Consider the following 27,206-nt stretch of genomic DNA (forward strand, 5'->3'; position numbering starts at 1 on the left):
CACAAAAAGCAGTTGACCGGCGTTGCCTGGTGAAACGTTATGATGCCTCGTGTAGCGAGGAAAAATGCGTACCATCACGTTTCCGAATTTGATAAAGTTTGGGTTGTAGCCTATCACGATTGCTCCTCACGTTGGTCGAGATCCAATGACTGCTAGCAGAATATAGAATCGGTGGGTTCAGGAGGGTAATACGGAACACCATGCTGGATCCCAATGGCCTCGTATCACTAGCAGTCGAGATGACAGGCATCTTATCTGCATGGCTGTAACGGATCGTGTAGCAACATCTCGATCCCTGAGTCAACAGATGGGGACGTTTTCAAGACAACAACCATCTGCATGAACAGTTCGACGATGTTTGCAGCAGCATGGACTATCAGCTCGGAGACCGTGGCTACGGTTACCCTTGACGCTGCATCACAGACAGGAGCGCCTGCGATGGTGTACTCAATGACGAACCTGGGTGCACGAATAGCAAAATGTCATTTTTTCAGATGAATCCAGGTTCTGTTTACAGCATCATGATGGTCGCATCAGTGTTTGGCGACATCGCGGTGAACGCACATTGGAAGGGTGTATTCATCGTCACCATACTCACGTATCACCCAGAGTGATGATATGGGGTGCCATTGGTTACACGTCTCGGTCACCTCTTGTTCGTATTGAAGGCACTTTGAACAGTGGACGTTACATTTCAGATGTGTTACGACCCGTGGCTGTACCCTTCATCTGATCCCCGCGAAACCCTACATTTCAGCAGGATAATGCGCGACCGCATGTTGCGGATCCTGTACGGACCTTTCTGGATAAAGAAAATGTTGGACTGCTGCCCTGGCCAGCACATTCTCCAGACCTCTCACCAATTGAAAACGTCTGGTCAATGGTGGCCGAGCAACTGGCTCGTCACAGTGCACCAGTCACTACTTTTGATGAACTGTTATATCGTGTTGAAGCTGCATAGGCAGCTGTACCTCTACACACCATCCAAGCTCTGTTTGACTCAATGCACAGGCATATCAAGCCAAGTCGACCTCTTGGAAATTGTATAGCTTCCCAGAAATAGTTAATGGTCGCTTTTGTAGGAGCTTTTATGATGTCTCAGCATGTTTGAACGGAAATTCTTGTCCTAACAGAACATGTTTACGAAAATAGCACAGAATAACGCTGAATGCATCCCTCCTGATGGTCTTAACGTGACACCCTGTCCATCACGTGTTACCCTTCCTGGAAAATGTTAAGTCTTGCTTTCAACAAACATCTCCAAAACGCTAACTTTCTCACTCCTATGGAGAGGCTCCTACATCCTGGCACAAAGGTTGTCTTGTGAAATGAATGGAGCATTATGATTCGTTCATATTGAATTTATGCACCGAATACTGATGCCACAAGTCAGGAAGCGCTGTGCGCCTTTCTTTTTTTCTTTCTACAGACGAGACTTTCAGTGGCAAAAAGCTATTTTGCACAGATCACCATATTGCACCGAGAATTAAACCTTGCAAAGTGACCTACAGATCGTCAAATACCGAAAGATTTACTCAATTACACTGCTCTGCCACTGAGAACAGGAGCTTGAATATTAGAGCGTGAAACCTATCTTCAACCCAGCAATATATCACCGAGTACTGTGTCGATGTAGTAAACATATAATTCGAATCTTGTGCCATAAAAAATCGCCCCTTTCACATCATTTGTATATCCATCAACCACCAGACACTAGTACAAATATCGTGAAAAACAGACAGCACCATATATACTCCTCGCAGTACTAGATATTTTCCCGCCGCCAACGGTCACAGGTCGTCCACTCCTGATGCGTAACCAGAGTGCCCTCAGCAGACCTAAGTCACCCTCAGAACTGTTCTACAAATTCGGGCTCATTTCCCCATTCCACAAGCACGTTACTGTTTCTGGTTCAGACGTGCTTGCTCGCTTGCATTTCTACACCCATCTCCAGACTCTGTGATTACAAGGACACATGTATTTTGGCATGGTTTTCCAAAATATTATACCGTTTTCGCGGTACTTCTCGATATCAAGCACACACCAGTATCCTACCAATCATGCACACAACATAATTCTGAAGATGTAGACTGGAAATTGTTTCTCTACTAACCCGAAATTGTAGCAAGGTGGAGCGTGCTATAAACCACTGAGTAACTAGAAACTTATCTCATACCTTTACGTGAGAACTCGAAAAAAATAGAGGAAAATGATATTTCCACTCACGAATACCGATGTCGGTGACGTAGCAGATTCCAAATCACCCCTACAATTTACAAAAATAAGGTCTTTCTCATGTCTAGAGAACCAGCAAACGTGTCTTTCACCTGCTAGATGTACACTCCAAATCGATGTTCCCTCAACTAAATAAAGGCGCAAAATGCGCAGAAGCAGTCAACCAGACAATTTACATGGAACGGAATCACAGTCCAGCACAAATACACGTCCATAATGAGTCTTCCACCAAAACTCTTTCTCCAACTCTAACAAGCGATGTCAGTCAATCATTATGTTGTAACCAACAGCATACCAGTGGACAGGTGGGGTGGAAAAGACACCATCGATGTAACTCTAATAATAAGCATCACAGTGGATAGTGTGAACAGTTTTAGCAATTTTACAGTAATTTCAACACCGTTCAATGCTGCGACAGGATGTTTCCCAATTTCAGTATCACAGTTAAATCATCCCGTCTACTTTGCGAGTATCATTGCGAAAGTAGATAGATGACTGTGCAGTACATCCATTCATTGTTAATTGCATTGTTAATTATCAAACACATACATCATCAAAGTATACCAGACAGTGCTCTACATATTTCTAGCACCTCAAACATAGTGCTTAATTTATGATCTATCTCTATGCTGATGGGGGTCACTGACCATTCTCGCAGTCTTTGGTTAAAATTAGAGACTGAAAACCCCCTCACACTGTCATAGACCAACCTGCCCTGCATCACCGATTTAATCTGCAACTGATCAAAAATTGACTGCTACATTTCATGTCTTGTGATGAATGGAGCTAGCTGAGTCCTCAATCATCCAAGTACACAAGATTCCTCCAGACGCCCCCACGTCGAAGAGGTTTGCACCCCCTATCCGTGTATAGTAACAGATTTGAAAGTGTTGTGATGTAATAGCAGGCGGTTAAGAAGAACAAGAAACGGTAATGCCATATGTGGATTTATAAAGCGGGTATAGCTTTTAACATGGATACTTGTGTGCACATATAGAACCAAGCCCGCATGTGATGGTAATATAGTTGTGCCTTTTTTAACATACAGTGGTTTGTAAGATGATTATGCCTCTCCTTCTAAGACATGGTGGTTGCACTTGCAAGAAAAACTTCTGAGGCATGTCCCCCCATCGTTGATTTTAGTTCAGTATTATTTCGTATCACCAGGAATCACTTATCGACAAAGCGTTACACTTAGTAGTAGAGGGTGCGTGATAGGTTCGCCTTGAGAATCAGGCTTATAAAGTATGTGTTTGTGTTCAAACATATGCAAGGGAAATGACTATATCCAGTTGTAAGGAAGGTATTGATTTGATGTGGAGTAATGTGATAGCAAAGGAGGACTATGTCAAGTCATAAGAATGGTAGCGATATTTCTATTTCCAGAGCTACAGCCTTCAACAGAGTGTATTTCCGATACATTGATCATTGTTGAATGTCATTCAACTGAGACCGCAATCGTAACATTTAGTTGTAAGTACAGGGATAAAATATATATGAGGCCGTTTTTTTTCCTAGGACGATTCTGTCTATGCGTGCTTGGTGTGCAGCGCTGGTGACCTGTGGCGGGAATTATTCACGTTTCCCATTAACTGTAGGAGCCGTCCAACGTAGAGGCCTGTTGGAGAGAAGTAATGTAGCTGACTTAACCGTATTGTCCTATAGACGGCTGAATAACGAACAAATATTTAGTATGTGTTGGATAGCTTTCGTGATTGCGTGGAAAATTGAGAAGACTCATTACGGACGTGTATTTGTACTGGACTGTAATTCCGTTCCATGTAAATTGTCTGGTTGACTGCTTCTGCGCATTTTGCGCCTTTATTCAGTTCAGAGAACATCGATTGTGGAGTGTACATCTAGCAGGTGAAAGACACGTTTGCTGGTTCTGTAGACATGAGAATGACATTTTTGTAAATTGTAGGGGTGATTTGGAATGTGCTACGTCACCGACATCGGTATTCGTGAGTGGAAATATCATTTTCCTCTATTTTTTTCGAGTTCTCACGTAAAAGTATGAGATAAGTTTCTAGTTACTCAGTGGTTTATAGCATGCTCCACCTTGCTAAAATTTCGGGTTAGTAGAGAAATAATTTCCAGTCTACATCTTCAGAATTATGTTGTGCGCGTGATCGGTAGGACACTGGTGTGTGCTTGATATCGAGAAGTACTGCGAAAATGGTATAATATTTTGGAAAACCATGCCAAAATACATGTGTCCTTGTAATCACAGAGTCTGGAGATGGGTGTAGAAATGCAAGCGAGCAAGCACGTCTGAACCAGAAACAGTAACGCGCTTGTGGAATGGGGAAATGAGCCCGAATTTGTAGAACAGTTCTGAGGGTGACTTAGGTCTGCTGAGGGCACTCTGGTCACGCATCAGGAGTGGACGACCTGTGACCGCCGGCGGCGGGAAAATACCTAGTACTGCGAGGAGTATACAGGGTGGTCCATTGTTCGTGACTGGGCCAAATATCACCCGAAATAAGCATCAAACGAAAAAACTACAAAGAACGAAACTTCTCTAGCTTGAAGGGGGAAACCAGATGGCGCTATGGTTGGCCCGCTAGATGGCACGGCCATAGGTCAAATGGATATCAACTGCCTTTTTTAAAAATAGGAACCCCCATTTTTTATTATATATTCGTGTAGTACGTAAAGAAACATGAATGTTTTAGTTGGACAACTTTTTTGCTTTGTGATAGATGGCGCTGTAATAGTCACAAACATATGGTTCACAATTTAGATGAACACTTGGTAACAGGTAGGTTATTTAAATTAAAATACAGAACGCAGATACATTTGAACATTTTATTTCGGTTGTTCCAATGTGATACATGTACCTTTATGAACTTATAATTTCTGAGAACGCATGCTGTTACAGCGTGATTACCTGTAAATACCACATTAATGCAAAAATGTTCAAAATGATGTCCGTCAACCTCAAAGCATTTGGCAATACGTGTAACGACATTCCTCTCAACAGTGAGTAGTTCACTTTCCATAATGTTCGCACATGCATCGGCAATGCACTAACTCATGTTGTCAGGCGTTGTCAGTGGATCACGATAGCAAATATCCTTCAACTTTCCCCACAGAAAGAAATCTGGGGACGTCAGATCCGGTGAACGTGTGGGCCATGCTATGATGCTTCGATGACCAATCCACCTATCATGAAATATGCTATTCAATACCGCTTCAACCACATGCGAACTATGTGCCGGACATCCATTATGTTGGAAGTACATCGCCATTCTGCCATGCAGTGAAACATCTTGTAGTAACATCCATAGAACCTTACGTAGGAAATCAGCATATGTTGCACCATTTAGATTGCCATCGTTCCGCCCATAATGCCACACCATACATTACCCCGCCAAGATCGCTGATGTTCCACTTGTCGCACCCATCGTGGATTTTCTGTTGCCCAATAGTGCATATTATGCCGGTTTACGTTACCGCTGTTGGTGAATGACGCTTCGTCGCTTAATAGAATGCGTGCAAAAAGTCTGTCATCGTCCCGTAATTTCTCTTGTGCCCAGTGGCAGAACTGTACACGATGTTCAAAGTCGTCGCCACAGAATTCCTGGTGCATAGGAATATGGCATGGGTGCAATCGATGTTGATGTAGCATTATCAACGCCAACGTTTTGCAGATTCCCGATCCTCGCGCAATTTGTCTGCTACTGATGTGCAGATTAGCCGCTAAAGCTAAAGCATCTACTTGGGCATCATCATTTGTTGCAGGTTGTGGCTGACGTTTCACATGTGGCTGAACACTTCCTACTTGCTTAAATAACGTAACTATCCAGCGAACGGTCCGGACACTTGGATGATGTCGTCCAGGATACCGAGCAGCATACACAGCACATGCCCATTGGGCATTTTGATCGCAATAACCACACATCAACATGATATCGACCTTTTCCGCAATTGGTAAACAGTCCATTTTAACACGGGTAATGTATCACGAAGCAAATACCGTCCACACTGGCGGAATGTAATACCATGTACTTATACATCTGTGACTATTACTGCGCCATCTATCACAAAGCGAAAAAAGTGGTCCAACTAAAACATTCATATTTCTTTACATACTACACGAACATGCAATAAAAAATGGGGGTTCCTCTTTTAAAAAAAACGCAGTTGATATCCGTTTGACCCGTGGCAGTGCCATCTAACGGGCCAACCATAGCGCCATCTGATTTACCCTTTCAAGCTAGACGAGTTTCGTTCTTTTTAGTTTTTTCATTTGATGCTTATTTCATGAGATATTTGGCCCAGTCTCTATCAATGGACCACCCTGTAAATGGTGTTGTCTGTCTTCACAGTATACGTACAAGTGTCTGATTGTTGATAGGTATACAAATGATGTAGAAGGGGCGATTTTTGTATGGCGCAGTATACGAATTGAATGTTTACCAATTGACGAAGTACATGGTGATATACTGCTGTGTTGGAGATACATTTCACGCTCTAATATTCAAGCTCCTGTCTTCAGTGACAGAGCATTGTAATTGAGTAAGAGTCTTTCCGTATTTGACGATCTGTAGGCCACTTTGCAAGGTCTAATTGTCGGTGCAATATGGTGATTTGTGCAAAATAGCTTTTTGCCGCTGAAAGTGTCGTCTGCAGCTAGAGAAAAAGAAACACATGCAGTGCTTTTACACCACTGGCATCCGTAATTCCCCGCTTAAATAGAACCAACCAAGATGGTCCATTCATTTCACAAGACATCTTCTGTGCCAGGACGTAGGCGCCTCTACATAGTGGTGAGAACGTTGGCGTTTTGAAGATGTTTGTTGAAAGCAAACCTTAACGATTTCCACGAAGAGTAACATGTGATGGATGGGGTATCACGTTAGGACCATCAGGATGAATGCATTCGGCATTACTCTGGGCTAATTTCGTAAACAGGTCCTGTTAGGACAAGAATTTCCATGCAGACAAGCTGTGACATCATAAAAGCTCCTATAAAAGCGATCGTTAACTATTTTGGGACATTGTACAATTTCTGAGAGGTCGACTTGGCTCTTATTTTACATAGCCATGTGACATCAGTATAACATTGAGAATCTTTTAGATGGTGAGTAGTCACGCAGACATTTCACTGTGATACATCAGGCATGCATGCAAGGCTCGGATGTCCCGTTAGGAACGCGATGGAGCGAAAGTGGATGAATAGATTTCTATAGCGCAACCTGTGATGTCAGCAATGGTACTTTAGATATGGATTATTTCAGTGATTTACGAGTAGTTTGCAGGTCTGCACATCAATGTACCACATTATTCGGTTATTTACAAGTAATTTGCTGGTCTGTATGCTGTGTAATTCACTATTTGGACAATTTACGAGGTGATTTCGTGTCTGCACATTGATGTAGTGCATTATTTACGAGTAGTTTGCATGTGTGTGTGCCGTGTAGTGCATTATTTTGGTAATTCAGAAGTTGTTTGCGTGTCTGCAGAGCGTTTAAACTGGGTTATGGCTCTGAGCACTATGGGACTTAACATCTATGGTTATCAGGCCCCTAGAACTTAGAACTACTTAAACCTAACTAACCTAAGGACATCACACAACACCCAGTCATCACAAGGCAGAGAAAATCCCTGACCCTGCCGGGAATCGAACCCGGGAACCCGGGCGTGGGAAGCAAGAACGCTACCACACGACCACGAGCTGCGTACTAAAATGGGTTATTTCGGCAATTTACGAGTAGTTTGCAGGTACGTAGGCTGTGTGGTGTGACCCCAAGCATGTCAGAGCATGTGTTTTGTATCAGTGTAATAAATAAACTATGTGAAATCTATCTGTAAATAAATTGTTCTCTCCAGTATCCCAGTGCAGGCTGAGTCATTTTCCCACCATTTTCCCCTACCCCTAAGTGCCATCTTGGATTACGTCATGGGAGGGATGACGGCGTCTTCTTGTGGTGGAACTCTGTACTAGGTCGAGACCTCATGGTGAACACACTGTTTACCGCCATTTCCCCCACCCCAGACCGCCATCTTGGATTACATCACAGAATGGACGACAGTGCCCTCTGGTGGTGGTACTACGTACTAGGTCAATTGGTCTCCAGACCGCGTGATGATCACGCTTAATGGTTGTGCTGCCTCTAATTGTTTAAATAAGGACTGCATGCAAAATAAAGACTTACATCCAGCACTGGCCGAGTCATTTTTCCTGCCAATCCCTAGGAAGAGGTGGCGATTGGATGACTTAGGTTAGTAGAGGTAGCCCAAGTGACCTTTCTTAGGTTAGTAGAGGTGTGTTGCATTTCCCTGATGGAATTTGACCTTCTCACCATTTTCTGGGGGAGGGGAGGGAGGGGTTAGGTTAGTGGAGGTAGCCCAAAATTCAAACTTCCCGTTAAAAGGCGCCATTTTGGATGACGTTCTCAGATGACGTCACAGCCACCATCTTGGATGGAGTGATCGCCGCCATTTTGGATAACGGTACTTGGGGTGATGTTGGCCTAGTCCCCCTGCTATTGTTCATTGATATAAATCAATGGGAAAATTTGAAAATTTGTGTCGAATTCAGGTCTCCTGGTTACTAGGCAGATGCAGTGATTACTGCGCCATCTGGACACAGTGGTCGTCACAACAGCACGGACTACACTAGCACGACTCCCGCCATACCCAAATTCTCAGCTTACCCACACACTACTAATACAGTGCCCCTCGCCCATTATCCTCACTCTTTACTCTTGGCATTTTGCACGGTTATAAGGTGCCAGGATTTGGGCACTTACACGTTAGCTTTTGAACAGGGACTGGCAATGGCATGTCATGACTTTACTGACTTATGATGAATATGAGGCACTCTCGAGTAGTATTTCCTGCATGTCTGCATGATTAAGTTACTAAGTTAAAGCGTTGGTGAAAAGAGTCGCACTTGAGAAGTGTGGAACATAAAGTCTGCAGCTGGCCAATGGGCCGGCAGGTAGCGGTCACCGGAAACGAGGCACAATGCGGCGCCTTTGCCGGAAGACCGGCCTACAGAGCCACCTGTGATGGTCAGGACTTGGCGAAGATGGGAATTTCGTTTGCATAGGGCGATGTGACCGACTCGATAATTGGGTAGAATCTCAAAAATGGAGTTGGAGGGATTTCGGCGAAGTTAGAGCGTTCGACATTGGCCGAAACTGAGTATTCTTACCCTCGCGTTTTTGTACGCCTGGAAGACGGGAGAATTGTGGAGAAAGCGGACTTTGCCTTCAGGCATCGAGCGACGGCGTCTTGGCCATCGTATTCGAAGGGGGCGGACTTCGACTTGGACGTCAGCGAGTTAGGACGCATCACGCGAGATCTAAGATGCGAATTGTTCCTCTGTGCAGAATAGTGCAGAGAGAATTTTTCTCGTATTCGCGTTACGGGTTTTGTCAAAAGAATGTTGGCATCTGATTTCTAACTTGCAGGATTTGTGCTGTCCTATGGGGTGAAAGTTTGAGAAGCAACTTTCTATTGAGATCAGCTCAGACTTGGAGTGCCGTGACTCGGAGACGGCAGAGCGATCCGAATTGTCAGTGTCTTCACCACAGGGCCAGTCTGAGTGATTGCCTTCACTACAGGTGTAGGACTGCGCATTTTTTTAGGTCTACACGACGAGCTTCGGCGCGGGAGATGAACGGTCTGCATCGCAGCAGCACTGCACCAACACGCGTTCCATGCAGAGCTCTGCGCTTAGAGCTCTTTGTGTGCTCAGAAGCGAAATTTTCACCAACGCTTAACCACTTCCGACAACTTATCTAATATTATTGATCTTTTAGTTATCCTTGCGAGATGCCGAGTATTCATCAACGTAGCTGCTGGTAACTGGGGCGCGTAATTTCAGATTAGTTAATGTGTCATTCTCAGGAGTGTGTGGCTGCTCAAAAAAATTCACATTTCTGTAATTTTTGTAAATTATGGGAAATATCAAAATTAAATGCCAGTATTACAATGGAATTATCGACTTCATTGTAGCTAGCACTTAACCTGTCCCAGCGAGCTTTACATGTTCCCTAGTCACTGCACAGCTTGCCCAGTTGGGAAGGAAAGAAGGTTTGCGATGTTCTGTGTCAGCGACGGACAAATAAGCTTACACGGTGTGCACCCAAACTGAAGAGATCGTTGGCCACCCTTGCCTTGAATGTACAAAATCAAGGCGACGATGGGGAATGGTCTATCCGTTTTAGTCGTCTCTTCTCACCTTACACGTGCTGATGCACATCAGGCTCGAACTTTCATGGGAATCTGCGAAATGCCGCGTACAATGTGGATAATGGGCAATGTAGTGGGACGTGAAATTGAAGCGTCCCCCATCCACCAGTGTCAGCCCAGTTTGCAGGTGAATATAAGTTTAATTTACTGTTTTGTTTATGTATTTTTGTAATATTTGTAATAGCTGTGAATTATCTAAAGTTTTGTATTTATTTTTTATGTTTCATGTACGGAGAGGGCGGCGCATCGAACGGAGACAGCATCTTCGCTGCCGGGACCAGAGAGAAAATTGCTGGCCACTATGCGTCGCCAAAGAGCAACAGAACATCCTGAAACCGAGTTGTTGCGTCGTGCTTCTAAAAATTAAAAAAAAAGTTGAGAATTTGTAATGTTTGTACAACAATGGCGTCATAGAAAGTTTAATCATGTTGTAAATGTTCAGTCCTGTCTTGTCAAGGCTCAGGTTCACGTCTATATGTAGGAAGATAATAAACTAGTGGATGCTACAAAAGTTTAAATACGTGTTCCGAGGATTTATTTATGAAGAATTATGTGAATGAATTAATAACATATTTGACAAGATTATTAATTTTTGACAACGTTCATCGCGAATTTGAATCTCGAAAGTTTATTCAATGTGGTTCTAATATTTATTAAATCAGATAACGTGCATTAATATAATATCTGAGGAGAAACAAACGACATCTAAATTGAAAAAGTTTGCGCAAACCAATTGGACGGAGTGACGAAATTCTGCGCATACGACTCAAATGATGTTTTACAGTTTCGTTCAAGAACCATTCTGAGACAATTTAAAAAGAATATAAATAATTTTGAAGTGTGTTGTAAGTGACGTAGGTGACGAAGTCTACACATGGTCATATGTCAAAAGAAAATCATTTATAAAAAACTTGCGTCGTTACACTACAGCAAGAGGCTCTACATTAGTAGTGTGGTGATATGTTGAGAATTTAGGTTGGACAGGAGGCATGCTTCGGCACTCCGTGCAGTTCTCAATTTTCACCATTCATTGAAATCAATGTCCACTCACCGACAATATCTATAATCCCTTTGTGCCTTAATTCACAGTGGCTACTGGATCAACAGTGTGTCTGTCTTACACGTGTTCGAAAAAATAAGCCCCACATATACGGATTAACATCTCGTCAACGATTAGGTCATTAGTAACGAAGCACGAGCTCGGATTAGGAAAAGATGGGGCAGGAAATCGACCGTACCCTTATTAAACAAACCATCCCAGGCATTGACTTGAGCGATTTCAGAAAGCCACGGAACACATGAATTTGGATGGCTGGACGCAGATTTGAACCGTCATTTTCTCGAATGGGAGTCCATTGTGTTAAGCACTGTGTAACCTCACACCTCTAATGTAACAACAAAGTAAGTGGCCCGTATGTGCTTTCAAGCCCTTTTCAGCACACGCTTAACTTGCCACAAATATCATCCGTGTGCCAGATCTAGCAAAAGGTCGATATTGGAAACAACAGCTGACAAGTACTTTTACACATACGTTCCCTAAAGATTTCTTTTTTTTCTACCCCGCGCACGGGATACGCGGCAGAAAGGCAAACAAACGCTACACGTGCAGAGCACGAACCAATTTCCAGGTGGTACTGGTAAGTTCGCAATGCATAATAATAAACGATCGTATGGCATTGCTGGCAGGGAGGTCCCATCCGGGGAAGTTCGGCCGCCGAGTGCGAGTCTTATTGCAGTCGATACCACAATGAGCGACTTGCGTGCCGGTGGTGAGGATGAAATCATGAGGAGGTCAAGGTCAACACAAGACCCAGTCCACGAGCGGAGTTACTTCTACGAGCGCAGGTACGGGTAGCATATGTATTTTCACATGTAGAACTACATCTATAATTTGCAAATCACAGTGAAATGCGTGACGCAGGGTACATCCCATCTTACCATATACTGTATTATGCTTTCTTCCTGTTCCATTCGACTATGAAGGGAAAGAAAAATAATTCTTTAAATGTCTCTATGTGTGCTGTAATTAATCTTGGATATGTGGTTCCTATTGGAGAGGTATAGAGGGGGTTGTGGTTAATCCTAGACTCGTCGCTTCACACTGTTTACTGCAACTTCAAAATTAGGCTTTCACGGAATAGTTGCAATCCATACTCAAGCGTTTGCCAGTTCTGATTGTTCAGCTTTTACATTAAGGTCTCGCACTGGCCAAACAAAGCTGCGACCAATGATGTGGCCCATCTTTCTATATGTGTCTATTGTTAGTTCTGTTTGCTACGAGGTCCACACACTTGAGAAATATTCTACGACAGTTGGCAGGAGTGTTTTGAAAGCAAAGTGGTTTAGAGACGTCTTGCAGTGACCTAGTATCGTACCGATGACCCCAGTCTACGACATGCCTTATCCACGAGTGAAATTATGTCATCATTCCATTTCATATCCCTACAAATACACTCCTGGAAATGGAAAAAAGAACACATTGACACCGGTGTGTTAGACCCACCATACTTCCTCCGGACACTGCGAGAGGGCTGTACAAGCAATGATCACACGCACGGCACAGCGGACACACCAGGAACCGCGGTGTTGGCCGTCGAATGGCGCTAGCTGCGCAGCATTTGTGCACCGCCGCCGTCAGTGTCAGCCAGTTTGCCGTGGCATACGGAGCTCCATCGCAGTCTTTAAAACTGGTAGCATGCCGCGACAGCGTGGACGTGAACCGTATGTGCAGTTGACGGACTTTGAGCGAGGGCATATAATGGGCATGCGGGAGGCCGGATGGACGTACCGCCGAATTGCTCAACAAGTGGGGCGTGAGGTCTCCACAGTACATCGATGTTGTCGCCAGTGGTCGGCGGAAGGTGCACGTGCCCGTCGACCTGGGACCGGACCGCAGCGACGCACGGATGCACGCCAAGACCGTAGGATCCTACGCAGTGCCGTAGGGGACCGCACCACCACTTCCCGGCAAATTAGGGACACTGTTGCTCCTGGGGTATCGGCGAGGACCATTCGCAACCGTCTCCATGAAGCTGGGCTACGGTCCCGCACACCGTTAGGCCGTCTTCCGCTCACGCCCCAACATCGTGCAGCCCGCCTCCAGTGGTGTCGCCACAGGCGTGAATGGAGGGACGAATGGAGACGTGTCGTGCCTTGGTGCCAATGATGGTCGTATGCGTGTTTGGCGCCGTGCAGGTGAGCGCCACAATCAGGACTGCATACGACCGAGGCACACAGGGCCAACACCCGGCATCATGGTGTGGGGAGCGATCTCCTACACTGGCCGTACACCACTGGTGATCGTCGAGGGGACACTGAATAGTGCACGGAACATCCAAACCGTCATCGAACCCATCGTTCTACCATTCCTAGACCAGCAAGGGAACTTGCTGTTCCAACAGGACAATGCACGTCCGCATGTACCCCGTACCACCCAACGTGCTCTAGAAGGTGTAAGTCAACTACCCTGGCCAGCAAGATCTCCGGATCTGTCCCCCATTGAGCATGTTTGGGACTGGATGAAGCGTCGTCTCACGCGGTCTGCACGTCCAGCACGAACGCTGGTCCAACTGAGGCGCCAGGTGGAAATGGCATGGCAAGCCGTTCCACAGGACTACATCCAGCATCTCTACGATCGTCTCCATGGGAGAATAGCAGCCTGCATTGCTGCGAAAGGTGGATATACACTGTACTAGTGTCGACATTGTGCATGCTCTGTTGCCTGTGTCTATGTGCCTGTGGTTCTGTCAGTGTGATCATGTGATGTATCTGACCCCAGGAATGTGTCAATAAAGTTTCCCCTTCCTGGGACAATGAATTCACGGTGTTCTTATTTCAATTTCCAGGAGTGTATGTTGTACCCAGTATCAGTTGGCTAATTCGCATCGCGATTCACTGATGTTGCAGTCATACTGCTCTAAGCTTCACCTGAGATGCTGGCAGCGCATACTGTTGCAAAATTGGTGGCGCTGGGGAGAGGGACGTGTTTGCGCCGGTTCACGGATCAAGCCGTCGTCACACGAGCCGTGGCACTCAACGTGCAGCGTGCTGACGTCATCCCCACCGTGCTGCCCTGCTGAACCCTCAGGAACGGCTCGTGCATGCGCCACAAGTGCCTCATGCTACAGCGGAAGTTGGGGCTATAGCCGGCTCGCAGACCAGTTATGTTGTACTGTGTGTAGTATACGTAAATAAAAGCTTCAACACCCATGAATATGCTGTAAGGCAAAAACGAAAGTTCTGTGTCCAGTCAGTGAGGACATCAGTTCATGAAAGTTCGACTACAAATAGTGTGACACAAATTTAAAATAGTCTTCCATATAAGATAAAAATTATTTCATCATTCTTACCTTTTAGCAAAACCCTAACGTCATTCTTAATTGATCACTCTTTCTATTCAGTAGCCAAATGTTTAGAACACGCGAAATACAAGACTTTAAACGAGAAAGCGCAAAATATTTTACTGCAAGTAGTGCCAGCTCTCTTGTATATAAAACCAACCAGACACTCCTATACTTATATTTACGTAACACCGTATACTCGTATTATATATAGCATGTACGTCTATGCAATTAATAAGATAATCTGAGAACCTTCTGGAAAGCGTGAAGAGCAAAAAAAATGAGATACTGCGAGGCGCAAAGCAGCTACACATCACACATCACTTTGTAAACCTGTGTCTCTTTTCAATACTCTCTGTAATGTACGAACTGGTATTGTAATTTACTACGTTGTGAAGGTTTTAATCACTGATGTGTTCCCAGAATGAGATTTTCACTCTGCAGCAGTGTGTGCGCTGATATGAAACTTCCTGGCAGATTAAAACTGTGTGCCGGACCGAGACGAACTCGGGACCTTTGCCTTTCGCGGGCAAGTGCTCTACCAACTGAGCTACCCAAGCACGACTTACGCCCCCTCCTCACAGCTTTACTTCCGCCTGTACCTCGTGTCCTATCTTTCAAGCTTTACAGAAGCTCTCCTTACAGAACCAGCAGCCTGCAGAGTGAAAATCTCATTCTGGAAACATCCCCCAGGCTGTGGCTAAGCCATGTCTCCGCTGATGTGTTGTTAACTAACCTTTAATTATAACAAATCGTAGCGAGAACAATGTCTTTTTGATGGCTCTTTAATATGCCTTTGCCTCGAAACGGCTTTCTTTCATTCCACTCACAATTCGAAAATTCTTTAAGCACTAATACGACATTTCCTGTCGTTTTATTACGATAAACCGCACCAAAAACGATGGCTTTTCGGGTTAACCTCAGTTTGTTCCTGCTTTGAAACTGCGTAGCTTCATTGGACATACGTTATAACATAAAAGCCACAGTGCAAGGGCTTCAACTGAATGGCAATATGGCGTCTCCGGACTCTGTACTGAAAAAAAGATGGCGTATGTGAGACGAAGGCGGTCTACGTTCAAACGCACGTTCAGAGTATCTATCGTGCTTGGCTTTGCGGTACACGTTCGGAGAGACTCGCCAACGTGTTTTTCTATGCTACGGTGACGAAAACTGGGCGCGCTCAGCGTTGGCTTCCGAATGCGAGATCGGCGCGACGTCGGCTTTGGCAGCCGCCTGCATGTCACGCGTGCGCCCCCTGCAGGTCGCGTGTGGCGACACGGCCGCGGCGCGCCTTGATGTTCCGCCGCCGGCTCACCAGACTTGGACGGTCCTCAAAGGCGCGCCCGGCGCCGCAGTAGCACAACAGCTCTGCGCTATGGACGCCTCTCGGCTGTTAATAGAAACACAACTGCAGCGGGCGGGGTGTCGTTGCAAGATCCTGTCCATCTGACGCAGCTGTACACAGAAGTCACGTGAACACGGCGGTCCTTACACCAGAACTACGCTGTAGTCGCTGGTGCTTTCCGGCATACCCTGTAGCGTTTCCTCGTCTTCACGTCCGAAACGTGACTGATTTTGCCACCACTTGCTGCAACCTACTTTCTTTCTGATTCTCTTCCAATGTCGTCTTTCTCCTGTTGTGTTTATACTATATCGTCAGATAAAAAAAGCATTCCACTTTACTACTTTACTACCTCGTGCTGACACACTTCGCTCTGTCAACTTTTTCAAATACCTCTTCACTTCTTCCGTCAAGTGGGCAGATTCTCACAAATAATCTGCCAATAGTGAAAAAAGTAACTACATGAATTTTGTCACTTTGCGTTCTCGTTTCTTGATAATATTCTCGTTCTGAAGAAATTCTTGTTCTTGTCGGCTTTCACTGCTTCGTGTCGCCATCTCTTTCTGTGATTCCACTAGAGTTTGCGTAAATTCTCTCACACGATTGCCGGCCCGAGTGGTTCTAGGCGCTACAGCCTGGAACCGCGCGACCGCTACGGTCGCAGGTTCGAATCCTGCCTCTACCATGGATGTGTGTGATGTCCTTAGGTTAGTTACGTTTAAGCAGTTCTAAGTTCTAGGGGACTGATGACCTCAGAAGTTGTCCCATAGTGCTCAAAGCCATTTGAACATCTCACACGATTCGGCATAAAATATCGAATATCACAAACTCGCTAAGTATCACGTTTAAAATCTAAATGAAGTATTCATTTTGCCTCGGCATCTGAGACTTACTCAGTCCATACTGAATTTCCCTTGTGCTCTATTCGAAACAGATAGCTTTACAAAACAGCATTGAGTATTACGAGTTCAAAAACAGTGGATATTTCTCACGAACATTCAAAATCATTTTAAACATCAGATTTCCGATTCCAGAATATTCGAGAACAGTGCACAATTTTCCAGAACATTTCAACCATTCGCGAACTTTCAGAAGCAAGCTTCGGGAAAAACGATGCCACTATTTAACACTGACTGTCATGCCCGTAATATTACGTTTCCTTCGGTGTTGGGAAGAATGCCGTCCTCGTAATATTTCGGGTACAACAATATTTTTAATTTTTTGGCTTTCGGAACGTACCCATACAGAGATCTCAACAGTGGAATCAAGATACGATAGCGTGCTTCGACAATTCAGAATATTCAGTAGGGTTCAAACCGTACCGTGATATGAAGTTACATCTTGTTAGATTAGTCATGTGACGCAATGCAGACGATTATCGTGTCAGTTATGACGTTACGAAAGTAAGGACAACACAACACCTAGTCCCCGAGCATGTAAAATCTCCTAACAGAGTGCGAATAGAAACAGGGGCTCTTTCAGTTTGTAAACTGCCTCGCCCACGCGCAGCTGTGGGGGCGAATATCATACCACTTTAAGTGAGCACAGCTGCGCCCATAATACCCTTTACAGGTATGGCAGTCCTCACTATAAGATGCTGTGCCCGGAATATTACACGCACTCCTGCAAAGTGTAGAAGCGAGAGAGAGAGAGACAGAGAAAGAGAGAGAGAGAGGGGGGGGGGGGGGTGAGGGAGGGAGAGAGGGAGGGAGAGGATGAGCGAACGCTCACGCAAAGGCCCGCGCGCGCTGTTTCTCCCGGCCATTTTACGTGAACCTGTTAAACGTTTATTGACCTGAAAGCCGGTTCAGGTTTGATGAAATTATCTACCAAAATTCCTTTTTTTTTTAGAAATCCATAATACACTGAAGCGTCAAAGAAACTGACATAGGCATGTGGACTCAGATACAGAGATATGTAAAAAGGCAGAATACAGCGCCGCAGTCGGCAACGCCTATATAAGACAACAAGTTTCTGGCGCACTAATTAGATCTGTTACTGATGCTACAATGCCAAGTTGTCAAGATTTAAGTGAGTTTGAACGTGGTGTTATAGTCGGCGGACGAGCGATGGGACACGGCAGCTCCGAGGTAGCGATGAAGTGAGCACCTTCCCGTACGTCCATTTCACGAGTGTACCGTGGATATCAGAACTCCCGTAAAACATCAAATCTCCGACATCGCTGCTGCCGGAAAAAGATCCTGCAAGAACGGGACCAATGACGACTGAAGAGAATCGTTCAACGTGAGAGAAGTGCACCCTTTTCACAAATTTATGCAGATTTCTGTGCACGGCTATCAACAAGCATCAGCGTGCGAACCATTCAATGAAACATCTTCGATACGGGCTTTCAGAGCCGAAGGCCCATTCGTGTACCCTTGAACACTGCGCGAGACGAAGCTTTACGCCTCGCCTGGGCCTGTCAACACCGATATTGGACTGTTGATCACTGGAAACATGTTGCCTGCTTCAAATTGTATCGGGGGAACAGACGTGTACCGGTACGGAGACAAACTCGTGAATCCACGGACCCTGTGTGTCAGCTGTGTTCAAGCTGGTGGAGGCTCTGTAATGGTGCGGGGCGTGTGCAGTTGGAGTGATGTGAGACCCCTGATACGACTCTGACAGGTGACACGCATCCTGTGTGCTCACCTGCATCCTTTCATGTCCATTGTGAATTCCGACGGACCTGGGCAATTCCAGCAAGATAATGCGTCATCCCACAGGTCCAGAATTGCTACAGAGTGGCTGCAGAAACAATCTTCTGAGTTTAAACACATCCGCTGGCCACCAAACTCCCCAGACATGAACATTATTGAGCGTTTCTGGGACGCCATGCAACGTGCTGTTCAGAAGAGATCTGCACTCCCTCGTCCTCTTACCGGTTTATGGATGGCCCTGCAGGATTCATGGTGTCATTTTCCTCCAGCACTACTTCAGACATTAGTCGAGTCCGTGCCACGTCGTACTGCGGCACTTCCGCGTGCTCGCGGATGCCCTACACGCTGTTAGGCAGGTGTACCAGTTTCTTTGGCTCCTCAGTGCAGTTCCACGTGGCTCACAGAGACAGTTAAAGACATATATATTTTATTAATAAACATATGTCGACTGTTCTTATTTCAGTTTTTTTGTTCCGCATACGTATTTCGAAACTTATACTCCATCTTCAAGGTGTCCGTTTTCCAACGAGGCTTTTCGTCATGCCTTGGTTTGGCAATCGCGCCTGCAATTGGAAAAATATAATTCACTGACCATTCGCGGTGAAAATCCTCTATAGTTTTTGGTTTTCATTGTACAAATATCGTCAACAAACTGACATATCAAATCATGTAGTGAAGCAGATTTTACTGGTAAGCAACTGCGACTGCGTCACCAGTTCAGAGGAAATGCCCCAAGTGAAAATTGGAAACCCTGAAGATCGAGCAAAACCGAAATACAGGCAGTTGACGCCGGACTTGTGTTCATGAAATATAATCTGTTATGTATAAGAGATTGTTTTTAGCGATATGTGTTTGCCAGCTACCTCTATGCTCTCTTACACGACGATGGGTCAAATCATGTTAAAACCGAGTTAGCCGGCGAAGTAGTCACAACACTCACCTCATATTCGAGAAAACACGGTGCGATAACGCCATTCGGCAATCGTTAAAATAAATAAAATGTTCTCTGGCATCCAGCCTCGTCTAGTGATTAAATTGCCACGAGCTTTCCCAGCGAATCGTCCTTGACCAATGTCAAGTGCTGGTGGGGTAATGGTGTGCCCTTACACGCGATATCGTCACGTATTAGCATAAAGTCCTTTCTCGTTCGATGCGTCCACGTCGTCCTCGAGATCTCGGTACCACATGTCACGCTAAGCAGTACGGCGACGTCTCTATTAAGAGGCGTGATGGCATGGGATGTCACTAGGAACATTATACCACCTATTCTGGTTCGCACTACCGGTAATTTCGACAGCAGTCATTACATTTCTGACGTCTCAAAAGCGGTGGCTGTGCTCTTTCCTAGAGCTCTCCACGACGTTATCTTTCAGCAAGATAACACTAAACCACCCGCTGTCCTGATCTATTTCGATACAAAGGATGTAACACTGTTGCCATGGTCAGCACGTTCTCCAGATCTCTAACCCACTGCAAACATCTGATCATGTCACCACTCACCAGAAAGGCATAGAATGGAGTATCTATGCTCAGTTCCTCTCTATGCTTGAGCCGAAGCGTATTACAGATACTGTTGCTGCCAGACGTAGCAGATCTATGTACTAAATACCGCAGTCCTGCAGTTTCCCAAAGCACATACTAATTTAATTATGTATTCTATGTATTACAATGTGTAATACAATAAACAAGATTTCGTTGTTATCCTTTCTGGATCTGCTGTTTCAAAAGCCACCAGTGGAGTTTAGCAAATTTAATTTGCTATTTCTTCTTGCGCAATGCAGAGGCTCTCAGTCGTTCTTTTTGATCTATGCAGAGGAACTGTGCAGCGTCCTCGCGTCGCACTCGCGACCACCGCAGTTTAAGTCTGCATCACAGTTCGCTATAAACCATTCTTTACAAAGGACTGTCAGCTCCCACGCACGACACGGCGCCCAGAAGAGCTGGACTGCCGCCATGACGTCTTGCCAACGTGCCAGAGGCTCAGGATCGATGAGCGAGCTCTAGCCACACTTGAAAGGGTGTCCTACACGCTAAAAAGAGCCTTTAAGAAACACCGAGATGTTTAGAGAATAAGCGAGGAGCAGACTTTTGGCAAGCGTAGAGTGCGAAATGCACTAGCAATAAGCCGTGGCTCGAATGTCTCGTTAAACTAGAGCCTAAAGCACATCGAATTAACAAGGCAAGCTGCAGACATTGTGATGTACAGCCACGACTTTTTAGCACACCTGCCCATATTGCTCTACATTTGACATGATACAACACACAGACAAAATTTGCATTTTAATCATTATTGCAAATAATTTGAATTTGGCTGAGGGTTGGGTTGGTACTATGGAATGCGAGCAGGCAGTCAGTGGCCATTCCTGCAGACCTTCATACTCTGGCGTTATTTCGCTGCAACAGGTGTTGCAGTAGAGGAGCATAGCGGAATGGGGTACAGTGTTGCTCGTAAGTTGATTTGTTGGAGCTAGTGTCCAACAGTATTGGGACAAGGCCGGTTCTGTGCCAAAGTACCGTTATCCAATATGGTGGCGATGACATCATCAGCTGACTTCAGGCAGGTGGGCGTGGCACTTTCCTCCATCTTGGATAATGGTACTTGCATCATCAGCTGACATCACAGCCATCATATTGGATGACATCATCAACAGAGATCAGCAGATGGCGTCGTACATGATCGCAGGTGTGATGTCAGTTGATGAAGTCATCCAATATGACAGCCACGACATCAGCTGATGACGCAAGTAATGTTATCCATGATGGCGGGAAAGTGCCACACCCTCCCTTCGACATCCCCCTGCCACACACACCACCCCCTGGCAGGGCAATGCAACCTCTACTAACCAAAAAAAATGGCAGGAAAGAAAGGTCACTTGGGCTACCTCCACTAACCTAAGTCACCCAACTGCCACCTCTTCCTAGGGATTGACGGGAAAAGGCTATAATGTTAGATCGCTTGCATTTCCAACCTATCAGTCATATGGAATGTAGCGCTGTTAATGTCTCTGAGCACTATGGGACTAAACATCTGTGGTCATCAGTCCCCTAGAACTTAGAACTACTTAAACCTAACTAACCTAAGGACATCACACACATCCATGCCCGAGGCAGGATTCGAACCTGCGACCATAGCAGTCGCACGGTTCCGGACTGAGCGCCTAGAACCGCTAGACCACCGTGGCCGGCGCGCTGTTAATATTTCAATGTAAGAAATATATTTCAAGGGCAGGACATACATCCTTCTTCCTGGTTTCTCTATGATAAACTACATTACCGAACCGTAAAACGAAAAAAACTACTGCCTTAAAACATCGGCTCTGTGGGATATGAGCACAATGTAGCTTCCCAGAGATGTATAGCATCCACTGTTCACATCCGATCACAGTTCAGAAATTAAACTATACCTGTCTCAGACCTATAAAAAATGATCGTTAGTAATGGGGAATACCTCTTACAAGGAAACAGATAAATGCATAGCAGTGGCGTCTGACATGTGAATTTACAAGTCATGCCGCCACTAACTTTGTAAACAGCACATCTGTCAGGCAGATGTATACACAGGGGATTGCATTGTCTCACAAACACCTATCGCTAACTTAGTTATGAAACTGAAGTATCGATTTTACACTTAAGATGTGACAGCAGAATGGAGTACATCACATAAATTTTCATACGTTTAGAGGAATGTCACATTTCATCACACATGAGATGGAAGTCCTCTGATGACTGAGAGGTTTACTGTTAACAATTGCAAGCAGAAAATTTTGGAAATATGTGGTAAGGTTTTATGGGACCAAACTGCTGAGGTCATTCGTTTAGAGGAATGTCACATTTCATCACACATGAGATGGAAGTCCTCTGATGACTGAGAGGTTTACTGTTAACAATTGCAAGCAGAAAATTTTGGAAATATGTGGTAAGGTTTTATGGGACCAAACTGCTGAGGTCATCGGTCCCTAAGCTTACACATAATTTAATCTAACTTAAACTGACTCACACTAAGGACGACACACACATACCCATGCCCGAGGGAGGACTCGAACCCCGACGGGGGAAGCTGTGTGGACCATGACAAGATGCCTCTGACTACATAGCTACCCCGCATGCTGATCACAAGTAGACACTGTTCTAAGACCCACACATAACAAGCAGTTGTATACGAGTCCAGTCACACATCTGATGCATCCTGACGGAACACCAGAAAAAAATATGGTCAAATGACATGCAGCAACTTCCCCCTCCCCCTTCTCTCTCTCCCTCTCCCTCTCTCTCTCTCTCTCTCTCAGTCTACCATTAAATCGTACCTTGTTACAACCCCATCTGAACCAACCAATCCATCCACTCTATGTCGTCCTTTAATGCAGATGCAAGTGATTTAGAGGCTGATGGTTCTCTGTCTTCCTGAAAAGCGTCAAATACAGTAGACAGTTCGTGTGTATCACTGTTACCTCAATAGACATGCAGTAGAATGCTAAATCGATGGAAAAAAGTGACTGTTTCCCCACTTCCCTTTGCTTCCATGTCGATGTTTTCTCGGATACCTCTTGCTGTCGTATGCTTGTTCCCATGTACAAATTGTTCTGCACCAAGCAGAAGATGCGCAAGTACTTCCTCATTTCTCTGCATTTCGGTGTATATTTGGTCAATTTATACCTATACACCAGTCTTTTTTCGCAATTCTGTCGATTTTATGTCAGTTACATACATGCGATCATGCCATAACCTTTCATTCTGTGTTCTAAAACTGCTTGTAAATGTAGTACATCTGCCCACACCTAGCCCAAATGCAGTGATCGGGAGGCGTAGTGTAGCACTGTACTCGATTGTATCCTGTCACCTCCACATTTGGAGAGCATCTGCTCTGTTTTCTGTATATCTGTGTACGCTCATGTGTCGCGGATGGCTCGCAAGGAAGAATCCATTCGACATTATTCTGCGTTATTTTCGTAAAAAGATTCTATAAGGGCAAGAATTCCATGCATACAAGCTATTGCGAAAGCTCTTACAAAAGCGAGTGTTAACTATTTCTGGGGCACTATACAATTTTCGAGAGTTCCATTTGGTTCTTATTTTTACATAGCCATGTGATATCAGTATAAGATTCAGAACCTTGTTAGATGCGCTTGTGGTGGTTTGTAGCTATGTGAGCACATTTCACGGCACTGTGTCAGTTACGCTTGGCAGTCAAGCATGGCTAGACACATCTCATGAGTTCCTTTAGGAATTGCGAGTGGTGGAACAGTTTTCTATAGCCTTCGTGAGGCTGAACCACTCTGCAGTTAGGTCTTCACTGGACTGCAGGTAGAGAGAGGGATCACACCAGCAGCAGCAAACACACATGCGTGCGGCCCAGAGGATGACTTGGCGCTTATTTAGATAGACATGTGACGTCAGTATAACACTTGGATAACTTTCACACGCCGTCAGCAGTGGCGTGAGTATGATGGCTCGTGCTGGCTTGTGTCCAGCGGTGGCTCGCGCCATTGGAGCGTCAGAACTCTGTAAATAGGAAAACGGTACTTTGGTGCAGAACTGGCCTTGCCCCAATACTTCCTAAGGAACATTCTGCTTCGGCTTCGGCCACATTAGGCCAAAAATCCCACCTTCGACTTCAGCCAAAATAGGCCGAAGTTTTGGCCAGAGCCAAAGATTTCTAGCAAGTGCCAGAATTGAACTATCTGTTGGAACTGCATATGTGTGGCGGGCACAGGACAATTAAACTGCAACCGTCTCGAAGCTTTCACATATTTGGCGCGAACTGTAGTACACTGTGTTGCGTCCGTCAGCTGCCATCGCCAGTATTATCGCCAGTAAATACAAGTTTGCACAGGAGATTTTCTTATGCGAGAATATTTATTGATTGAAACTGTAATGGATCCTCATTTTAAATCGAAGTTCTGACAACAACGGAAAACAAGAGGACTGAAATATTATCATTTCTACGACAGAATGAGTTTCAGTGAAATAAAATAGCTCATATGTACATAGATGCTGATGAGCCTAGACATTTCTGTTCAATGTCAGACGGAGATATCAGAACTGCAACTGAAAAAATGATGGTTTATGGGATTCACATGAAAACTTTCATTACCTGTCACAAGTGGTAACGAGTTGGATTTAGAAAATCCCTATCTTCGTTTGGAAGAACATGTAATATCTGTTTTAAAAGAACCTTTGCTTCTGAGTAATGCTGACATTTATGAATATTGGGCGTCTAGACCATATACTGCTGCGGCACTTCTTGCATGCTCGCTGGGGCCCTACACGATATTAGGCAGGTGTACCGGCCATATTGACCTACAGTGTCAACAGCTAGCGGTGATTCCAACTGAGTGCAGCCTGGAGGCCGGCACTTGCTGCCATTAGATCCCACCGTGAAATATGTTTCCGATGCTGGTCCGTCCCAGTAAAGTTTAACTGATGGGGCTGCTAAGTGCTATACCACCTACTGCAGTCCCCTGAGTTAAGCCTGTGTAAGTTCAACTCGATTTCTAAACTGAAGGAAACTCTTCACAGCATTCGCTTCAGAACTGCTACAAATTCGTCGGGCAATAGACCGCGCCGCTCGCACTGTCAACACAACTGGCACTGTAAGAGTATCCTACGACATCCACATCGCTGTCAGCGGGTTATCCACAATGCTGGTGACTACTCTGAAGGTCAGTAAAACTTTGAAAGATGTATCTATTTTCTACGAGCTGTAAATAAATAGTTGCCACTATTACAGTTCCAGCCCTCGCAGTTCCTAAATTTGAGAACCATTCTTCCGCTTTTAATTTTAGTTTCTAATATTATCTTCAATGTTCTTTCTAAGGCTATAATTATTGAGCTCTTTCCTAATGTCACTATTTCTAAGTTTGATCGTTTGCTTCCCTTCACGGATCTTAAAAACATCATTTCCGACACCTGGATGTGCCGCTCTTATTGTCTCCTTGTGACGCATAATTTGCTTGCATACAACGGTGTAGGGATTGGCGCTGTTTTGTAAACTTTCATGCTTCTTTCTTTCTGAGTTTTGTCCCTTAAGTATCTGTTTATTTTTCCACACATATTACTTTACTGTGACGGCTTGATGCATTTAAGGTTGTAGCCCCATCTTCAAATTCACCCAGTGTGGTGCTTCCAATGGAGCTAGGCATTTATTTTATTGAGAGTTCTCAAAATAATAAACCACACTGCAGGGTTAAATAGACAAAACACATACGCACACACAATTTGTTAGCACTCTGGTGGACAGTAGCCCATTCTGATGCAGCTCCTGTATTGATATCCATGGAAACATCCTACTTACTGATCTGTTGACACGATTGGGGCAGGGTGGAGAAAATGAAACCTCTCGTCGCAGCATAACACCATTCCAGTTGAAGATTTTTTGTTTTTTCTTATCCTGTTTTCGTCCACTGCTGCTAAACACTGATGTACAGAGTCAATTTAGCCTCTAGTTGTTGATATGGTATTTCGGTATTCGATATTTAAAAAACTGCAATGCGTCAGAACATTCGCTATCTGTACTGGCGTATGTCTGATGGGAAACACATCACTCTGATCTCCTACTAATTTATTCCCATTTCTGGTTATTTCTACAATTTAATTACACCTCTTACTGATTACAGTTTTCCAACACAACTATGTGCCTTCGTAATAAAGTTCCCTTCTTCTCTGTATTAGCGATACATCCAGGAATAGTAAAATGAGACTCCAAACTCACTAATTTACACTTACGTCGCCAGCTTGTTTTTGTCACAAAGGCTTTCTATACAGAAATAATATCCATAAGTCGTACAACAACATCTCTAGCACATGCTGAGGTGAACTATCCACATATCCACGTAACATTTTATTTGATGCAGCAGGGAGACACTGGCGCCTGCGCTGTGTGTGTTAGCTTTGGACGGGACTCGAGCAACACGAAGCCACACACGAACACATACTGCACCACATGCACTTGTTGGGACAACATTAGTCTAGAGTGCGGTTACGGGATTAAGGAAGGGGCTCTCGGAGCTTGCGGTTCTTTTACCTTTAAGCTCTTCCTCTGTAAACTCTCTTTTTGGAAGCGAATCTTGCTGAAAAAGAAGATAATTAAATTAATGACCGATCGATTCCACAATGGTCAATTTCATGTCAACGATTTCACCTACAAGACCAAACATCCGTTAAAAACATGACTGTACTATCAATACACATAGAGAAAGAAGACACCAAGGATTGCCCCATTTCTGAGGGCAAGATCATACAGTACCAATATCCGTTTAAACTGTGCATTCACTATCCATGCAAAAAGTTCCGATCTCGGAAAAAGATGCCACACAAGATACTTCCTGATTCGTATTGACTGTGTGCATGCAGTGGATACAGTGGATACGTGTGAAGTAAATAAAGATCGTCACATTCGCTCGACGACGTCCACCGAGTCGA

General features: G+C 44.8%; 1 protein-coding gene across 2 annotated transcripts in view; it reads right to left on the reverse strand.

Moving 5' to 3' along the window:
• The window catches only part of LOC126461146 (calcium-binding protein E63-1), a 577,618-nt gene that overhangs the window by 393,519 nt on the left and 156,893 nt on the right, over positions 1–27,206 (reverse strand). For both annotated transcript variants that reach the window (XM_050095973.1, XM_050095974.1), the window contains one exon: positions 26,809–26,854. In XM_050095973.1, coding sequence (XP_049951930.1) covers positions 26,809–26,854 — 46 coding nt within the window. The remainder of the gene's footprint in view (positions 1–26,808; positions 26,855–27,206) is intronic.

Source organism: Schistocerca serialis, chromosome 1 (genome assembly GCF_023864345.2).
Source record: "Schistocerca serialis cubense isolate TAMUIC-IGC-003099 chromosome 1, iqSchSeri2.2, whole genome shotgun sequence".
In the NCBI taxonomy this organism is placed as follows: Eukaryota; Metazoa; Arthropoda; class Insecta; order Orthoptera; family Acrididae; genus Schistocerca; species Schistocerca serialis.